The sequence below is a fragment of the Lissotriton helveticus genome, chromosome 11, assembly GCF_964261635.1.
Source record: "Lissotriton helveticus chromosome 11, aLisHel1.1, whole genome shotgun sequence".
NCBI lineage: Eukaryota > Metazoa > Chordata > Amphibia > Caudata > Salamandridae > Lissotriton > Lissotriton helveticus.
The window spans coordinates 68,305,311-68,313,782 of NC_136072.1; the positions used below are offsets into that span (position 1 = coordinate 68,305,311).

At 46.0% G+C, this 8,472-nt stretch overlaps 1 protein-coding gene across 1 annotated transcript in view; it reads left to right on the plus strand.

The window, feature by feature from the left end:
* Positions 1-7,837, plus strand: part of PSMD2 (proteasome 26S subunit ubiquitin receptor, non-ATPase 2) — a 95,821-nt gene extending 87,984 nt beyond the window's left edge. Inside the window, exons 19-21 of the mRNA XM_078666088.1 lie at positions 6,015-6,141; positions 7,076-7,194; positions 7,399-7,837. Coding sequence (XP_078522214.1) covers positions 6,015-6,141; positions 7,076-7,194; positions 7,399-7,581 — 429 coding nt within the window. The 3' untranslated portion in view covers positions 7,582-7,837. The remainder of the gene's footprint in view (positions 1-6,014; positions 6,142-7,075; positions 7,195-7,398) is intronic.
* The last annotated feature ends 635 nt before the right edge of the window (positions 7,838-8,472 follow it).

The window sequence follows — 8,472 nt, forward strand, 5'->3', positions numbered from 1 at the left end:
TTGGTCCTCCCCTTCTGAAGGAGAGCAGGGAGGAAGATTGGCAGTTTCAGAAACTATTGGACAAATTGCAGAGTGTGAGTAAAAGCTGTGTGAGAGACTGCTACACAAGGAGGGTTAAAAGCAGGGATGGGGAATGGTAATCGATAAAAACACACAAATATTCTCAGTTTGTCCATTTGGGGGAGGTGTGTTGGCCAACAGAAAGCTTTCTTTGATGTTTCATTTGCAGCAGATGATGGTAGATCCTGAGTTTTCCATTGTGTAGCTTGTGAGTAACCAGTAGCTAGCTCTCGGACTTTGAGCCCCAACCAGAGACAGTGGTGCTTGGTGAGCCATATTCTACACTGCTCGGTGTGAGTCCCTTAAAATAAATGCAAGCCAAATCAGTGTTAAACCCCTATGCTTACAAACACAGTTTAAATGACACTGCAGTAATGCACAGCTGTCTCCTATTAACAAACTCTGGAAATCACAGCTGATCTTTTGATGTGATCCATGTTTCACGTCCAGTGACTGCTTTAAATGTTTGTTTTTAAAATTTTCATTTTCATCATGAAATCAATTTTTATCAATTTTGATTTGGTAGTTCAAGTTTGAAATTTGTATAGCGCACTACTCACCCAGAGGGTCTCAAGGCGCTTGAGGGAGGGGGGGTACATTACTTATCGAATATCCAAGTTTTTAGTTGTTTTCTGAAGGAGAGGTGGTTCTGTGTAAGGCGGAGGTGGGTGGGGAGAGAATTCCAGGTCATGGCCGCTAAGTAGGAGAAGGATCTTCCCCCCATGGTGGATCTTTGGATGCGTGGAATTGCGGCGAGGGCTTGATTGGACGATCGTAGTTGGCGGCTGGGGGTGTAAAAGGACAGGCGCGTGTTGAGGTATTCGGGTCCTAGGTCGTAGAGGGCTTTGTGTGCGTGGGTGAGGAGACGGAACGTTATTCTCTTGTTGACGGGGAGCCAGTGGAGGTCTTTCAGGTGACCGGAAATGTGAGCTTGGTGGGGGATGTCTAGGATGAGTCTGGCTGAAGCGTTTTGGATGCGTTGGAGTTTTTTCTGTAGTTTGGCTGTGGTTCCGGCGTAAAGGGTGTTTCCGTAGTCCAGTAGGCTTGTGACCAGTGCATGGGTGACCGTCTTTCTTGTTTCGGTGGGGATCCAACGGAAGATTTTTTTGAGCATACGTAGGATGTTGAAGCATGATGAGACGGCGTTGCCTTGCCTGGTCATCGAGAGGGAGGAGTCCAGGATGAAGCCTAGGTTATGTGCGTGGTCGGTTGGTCTGGGTGCGATTCCCAGGGCCGGTAGCCACCATGAGTCGTCCCAGGCGGAGGGGGGTGATCCTAAGATGAGGACTTCTGTTTTGTCCGAGTTCAGTTTTAAACGGCTGTTCTTCTCCACTCGGCTACTTCTTTCATCCCTTCGTGTAGGTTGGTTTTGGCGGTGTTTGGATCTTTGGTGAGGGAGAGGATCAGCTGGGTGTCGTCTGCGTAGGAGATGATGTTGAGGTTGTGTTGGCGCGCGATGGATGCGAGGGGACTCATGTATACGTTGAAGAGGATGGGACTGAGTGATGAACCTTGCGGTACGTTGCAGAAGACTTCGGTGGCCTCTGATCTGAAAGGGGGGAGTCGAACACTCTGGGTTCTTCCGGCGAGGAACGAGATGATCCAGTCAAATGCTTTTCCTTGTATCCCGACGTTGCTGAGGCGTTGTACAAGGGTGCTATGACAGACTGTGTCGAAGGCTGCGGAGAGGTCAAGGAGGATGAGGGCAGCTGTTTCTCCGTTGTCCAGTAGAGTTCGAATGTCGTCTGTTGCTGCGATGAGGGCGGTCTCGGTGCTGTGTTTGGCCCGGAAGCCGGACTGTGAAGGGTCGAGGGATTTGTTGGATTCGAGGAAGGCGGCGAGCTGACTGTTGACTGCTTTCTCAATAACTTTGGCAGGGAATGGGAGGAGCAAAATGGGGCGGTAGTTCTGAAGTTCAGTGGGGTCTGCAGTGGGTTTCTTCAGGAGGGCGCTGAGTTCGGCATGTTTCCAGCTTTCCGGGAAGGTAGCGGAGCTGAGGGAGCAGTTGATGACGTCTCTGAGATGGGGTGCGATAATGGAGTCTGCTTTGTTGAAAATGTGGTGGGGACATGGGTCGGTTGGCGATCCTGAGTGGATGGAGTTCATCAGGCGGATGGTGTCTTCAGTGGCGATTGTGTTCCAGGCGCAAAGGTTGTTGTAGGGGGGTTTAAGTTCGGAGGTGGGTGGGGTGGACTGGACTCTAAAGCTGTTATGTATGTCCGCGATCTTGTTGTGGAAGAACGAGGCTAGAGAGTCGCAGAGGTCTTGAGAGGGAGTGATGTCGTTGGTGCCGGCATTGGGGTTGGAAAACTCTTTGACGATGTTGAATAGTTCCTTGCTGTTGTGGGCATTGTTGTAGAGTCGATCCTTGAATGCTGATTTCTTGCTGGATCGGATCAGCTGGTGGGGTTTGCGGGTGGCGTTCTTGAAGGTGGCCAGGTTGTCAGTGGTTGGGGTTTTTCGCCAGGCTTTCTCGAGGGTGCGACAGATCTTCTTGGATTTCTTAAGGTCATCATTGAACCAGGGGGCTTTTTTGTTACCTAGCTTGATTTGATGGTTTTTCAGGGGTGCTAATTCGTCAGCGCTGTGGGTGATCCATTGTGTGAGGTTGGTGGCTGCTTGGTTTGGGTCTGATGATTCGGTAGTTCGTGTTCGAGACATATGAGCTGCAGATTACACACTGTGCATAGATCGCCACCTAGTGTTGGGCCCGGATGTTTGCAGTTGTTTTTGTCCTGAAAAGTCTTTGGAAGTCACCGGATAGGTGACTCCTCCATTCCCCTAGATGACATCTGCAAAGCAGCCACATGGTCTACACCGCACACATTCACAAAACACTATTGTGTAGATGTGCAAACCAAACAACAAGCTACTGTGGGCCAGGCTGTACTCAAAACACTGTTTCAAACTACTGCAACAGATACGGGTGGTCGCCGCTAAGGGTGGGTACTGCTATACAATCTATGCACAGTGTGTAATCTGCAGCTCATATGCCTCGAACGGAAAATGCTACTTACCAGTAGGCATCTGTTCTTGGCATGTAGAGCTGCAGAGTTACACACGCCCATCCGCCTCCCCGGCTACCTTTATCTGTTCCAGTATTATCTTAATTAGATAAAGCTTACATGAGCATCCTTCCTGTTTCTTACAAAACTCCATTTCCCTGCTGGCGAAAAACAATCAATCCCGAGTCTTCCAAAGACTTTTCAGGACAAAATGAACTGCAAACATCCGGGCCCAACACTAGGTGGGGATCTATGCACAGTGTGTAACTCTGCAGCTCTACATGCCAAGAACAGATGCATACTGGTAAGTAGCATTTTCCTTCTGAAATACAATGTTTTTGTTTTGTGATTCACACCACATTTTCTTTGAGGAAGGCATTGCTGCTTATGCCAGGCTACCATCAGTGTTGTCAGAATTGTTCACGCAAACGTGTTTTCTTATAGGCAGTAGACACTGAGAGTTCATCCGCCAAGCCCATCAAGACAAAGGCCACTATAGTCCAACCATCCAGTTCCCTTTGCGCTGTATCTAAGAAATAAGAGCCCAACTGATCTTGGGCTGATGTTCCATTCTGCTCTTGGCTTGATTACAGCAACAGAAGAGACTTCAGTCTGATTTCTAGAAGTCTTACCTTTCAGTTTTTGCAAACTAAAAATGTTTGAGTTGAATTAACCATTAATTTGCTAATGAAATTACACTAGAAGTGGTATTGTGGGTGCTGTCCACCTCATGAAAATATGCTTGATATCTCATTAAGAGCCCTTTAGACTAATTAGTCATTTGTGCACTTCGTCCACTTAAACAGTCTGTGTTCTACACTGCAAGTGAAAGATGAAATGCCTCTGATGCAAAGGATTCCACGAGATGACTGTCTCTGATTAATCTTAAAGAACAATTTGTGTATATAATGCTATGCGTCGGGACTCAGCCCCCCCGGTGCCACCGACGTGGGTGGTCTTGGAAGCGGACTTAGGTGCACTCACACGGAAGGTATCTTGTAATGCACGCTTTAAATTAATACACTTTAATTTCATGCACCGCACCTACCTCACTCCAATCTTATTGAAGCGCTATTCCCCGGATAGTAATGATGTTTGTCCCAGATGTGGCGCGGGAGGGGCGGGGTTCCGGCATTTGGCTTGGAGCTGCCTGCTAATTCAGAGTTTTTGGGCGAGCGTAGTAGAACGGATAGTGGCCACGATGGGATTACGGATCACACTGACGCCTTTGCACTGCCTGTTGGCGCTGGTCCCTAGGCCAAAGAAACGAAAGCTGTCCTATAGACTAATGCAATTGATGTTGGTCCTAGCCAGACGCAGGGTGGCTATCACCTGGATGGGTCAGAGGGCCCCGGAGATACCCACGTGGCTCAGGGGTGTGAGGGAATGGTCCCAAGCTGAAGACACACATATGCAGTGCAGCAGGAGGGATGAAAAATTACAGGAGGACCTACTGGCCTGGTGGGTTATGTGCGCTACAGGATTGGGGGGACGAGGACACACTTCCCACACCGATTCTGAAGGGGTGAGTGACGAGCTATTCTCGCCTCGGGGATCGGGTTCTGAGGAGAAGGCCGAGGTTGTCCCCTAGGGTGGAGCTAGGATACTGCTTAGTGTGTGGACTGGTTATGTACTCGCAGTAATGCAACTCTTGTATGTTATCCTGCTATGCCTTCGGAGAGATTGTGTGGCTCAGTGGAGCATCTAGCCAACAAACGTGCCTTAGTGAGTCAGACAATGTGACTATGTGCTGTTTTGATGCCATTGGGGGGGGAGTTGTGTATGTTTGTACAATGTAAAACTGAAAAATAAAGTTTTAAAAAAAAGAACAATTTGTGATAAAAACAAAAATAAATGAACGCAGGAATGGTTGAGATCTGGTTGCTAGAGGAACAAGCAGCACCTCTACCAGAGGATAGAAAAGCAAGAATACTTCCCCTAGTCCTGCGGCACAACAGATATTTGCTAGAGGTGACATTTCTCTTTCAGATTGGACATAATCACCTTTGTGTCTGGAGAGTGGAAAACTGATCCACTTAGTCCTTAGTTCCGTACAGTAAAACAACACATTTCATTTTTGCCCTGATGAAGATCCTACAAATTAAGGCTTTCCAATCGTCTGGTTTCTGTTCAGTCCTTGTCAGTCAAAATCTGATTATTCGGATACCAAGCTCCTGGTGTTATAGTCCGTACACAGTCAAAATGTTGACACCAGTTGTCAATGTTTGTTGGGCTTTTATACCATTTCTTTAATCATCTTTATTTTATTATTATGTATGCATATGTTTTCACATCTTTGAAATAGAAGAACCTCCATTTAGATTAAGGGGACTGCTGATCACAATTTTGGTTTTTTGCCCCCCACCCCCCTATTTACTACATACAAAAACAGTTTTTTATGTTGATGGGAAATGTAAATTAGATGTTGTATATGCTAATCAAATCAGTTGTGGAGGATGGCGGGTTTGTAGTAATTGACCTTCTATGAAATAGTTGTGGAAAGTGTGTGGCACTATCAGCATATGGAGTCTTCATTCGCAGCATTTCATAGACTAAAGTTCCCACCTTGTGGCTGAGGTTTAAGAACAGGATGTTAGATTAAGGAACACAGGGAATGTGCTTAAGAATGGGGATGATCACCATTGGTCTTTTCAAATGCGAGAACCTTTTTCGTGTTCTGCATGTACCACAGATGATTCTCAGTAGACGCGGTGCATGGACTCCTTACGAAAACTGCCATGAAGGGCATTTTTCATTTTATATTTGTGTATATTTTCTGATATGTTTTTTTAACTGACCGAGCAAAATGTCAGTGTATATTTTCCATGCAAGCATTGGTTTTTGTTCAATTTATTCTTGCAGGTTTGGTTGGGCTGTCTTGACTTTTTAAATTTTGTTTTTTATCTTAGTATATCTCCGTAACATGTTTGTGTTTCCTCTTCTTTATAGGGCCTGACCCACCTTGGGAAGGGCACTCTGACCCTCTGCCCATACCACAGTGACCGCCAGCTAATGAGTCAAGTGGCAGTGGCAGGTCTGCTGACGGTACTAGTGTCATTCCTGGATGTGAAGAACAGTAAGTCTAATGGTTAATAATCAAAACATTTGTGTGCGTGTGGAAGAGTGCAAGTAGAAAAGTGTATGTGATATAAGTTCCTATGCTCAAGAATCCTGCCTACCACACCCTTAAAGTCACATGTTCCAAGAGTGGGTAATTGCTCTTTGCATTGATTTTAATCTATCAACCAACTCATGCCCCTTTCCTCAACCAAAGTAGGAAATGGTCTCCTCTTCCAATGCGTTGTCTAAAATTCCTGTCTTTGACATAAACTCTGTCCTTTTGCCCAGAAAGCCAGATAATTTAATCTAATGTAATGCTTGGAAGTTTATTCTTTAGCTAGTTCTGTGCCGGTCTTACTTGATGTAGATTTTATTTAAATGTAGAAGGAATGAGCAGGATGGGATAGTAGAAATCTCCAGGATATTGGCAGGGTTGGTGTGCTAATTGTAAAGTTAGGAACTGTATCCGCACTGCTCATAGTGAAGGAAAAGTTCCATTGAAAAGATGGTTTACGTGAAAGGATGAGAGCTGTATTTAGGGGCTGAAGAGAAGATGCAAGTAGCTGCAGCTTACTGTTAAAAATAAAGGATTGAAGCTTCAGTGAGAGCCTTTAGCTCATAGGAAGGTGAGTGCTGTTTCCACAAATCAAAAACTAAATGGGGGTGGGGGCAGAGAGGGTAGGATAAGTTAGATTAAAAGGCTGATTTCAGTGAAGGAGGAGTGCTGCATGGAATGGAGATTGATTTCAAGAGAATGAGAGCATTGTGGAGCTATGAAGTGTAATGAGGACACAGCATGGCAAGGAGAGAACTCTTAAGAGGATTAGAACTGCATAAGGAGAAATTAACCTTCACTAGGGGGGCGGGAGGGGCATACCTGAATGTGGAGATGACGAGGTGTTCTCTGAATGTCTTAATTATTATTGTTTTCTTGTCTCTTATCACTTTAGTTATTCTTGGCAAGTCTCACTATGTCCTGTATGGACTGGTTGCTGCTATGCAGCCACGTATGCTGGTTACATTTGATGAGGAGTTGCGACCTTTACCTGTCTCGGTCCGCGTGGGTCAGGTGAGAAATGCTGACCAGTCCCTTTCTTTCTCTACTCTTGCTCTCCCCTTTGGAAACACAATATTCTATCCCACATACTCTTGCATGTGCACTTCCATGTATTTTACATCAATATTTCCAATTTTCACATGCAGACACAATTGACTTTGTTCAATACTTCTCACTCACTCGCACCTGTTGATCCTCCTCTTTGCTTCTTCACAGGCCGTAGATGTTGTTGGACAGGCCGGCAAGCCCAAAACTATCACTGGCTTTCAGACGCACACCACCCCAGTCCTGCTTGCACATGGAGAAAGAGCAGAGTTGGCCACAGAGGAGTACCTGCCTGTAACGCCCATCTTGGAGGGCTTTGTCATTTTGCGCAAGAATCCAAACTATGATGTGTAGCACTTATGTGGAACTTGAGCTGCGCAAACACCTGGCGCTGTATAGAGAATCTGTGATTATTTGCAGTTTTCATTTTCCTGTGTAACACAGGGGTGTGAAGGCGGGTGAGAAGAGGCAGGAAGTGCAATCCCAGGGCAGTGTGAGGGCCTGACTACACAGTGGTGTAAGAAGGGGAGTGCATGGTTGTCCAAGTCCCTTTTTGTTGGTTTTGTTACTAAAATATTCATGTTAATAAATTTCCAATTTGTCCTCCGGATGTTGTGTTTATTCCTTAAGCTAGTCATTTTCATTTGCAAGTAGTATACCTCTTGGACTAGGGCTGTAACTCTAGTAGCCATAAATGACACCTTAGCCCAGTACTTCAGTGAAGTATATAAAAGTTCGAGACTGCTCCGGGCGACAACAATCGGTGCCTTTCTGGTGGAATTAGACATAAACAGACTTACCCAGGACCAAAACATGGCATTAGATCAGGACGCAAAGGAGCTTCTGAAGGCCATTTGTGAAACACTAGAAGGGGGGAACTCTAGGGGCTGATGGGCTCCTGTTGGAGTTCTTATACATGTTTCGGGCAAGGCTTGCTACAAGGCTGCTGTTAGTTTTTAGGGAGACCCTACAGTGTAGACCACTGTCTGACTCTGAGTCTACTATAATTATGCTGAGAAACCAGGGATATACCCTGAACTGTTGGAGTCCTATAGACCCCATATCAATGATTAGCTTGAACGCCAAAATCCTATCTAAGGTTCTTGCCAATAGGCCATGCCGAGTGGTGGCTGGGATGGTCCATAAAGACAGTGTGGCTTTATTCCGGTGTGAGATCCCAATATGAACCCGAATCGCCTCCGTCACGTACTACATGAGACTGTGGGTTTAGAGTTGGAGGGAGTG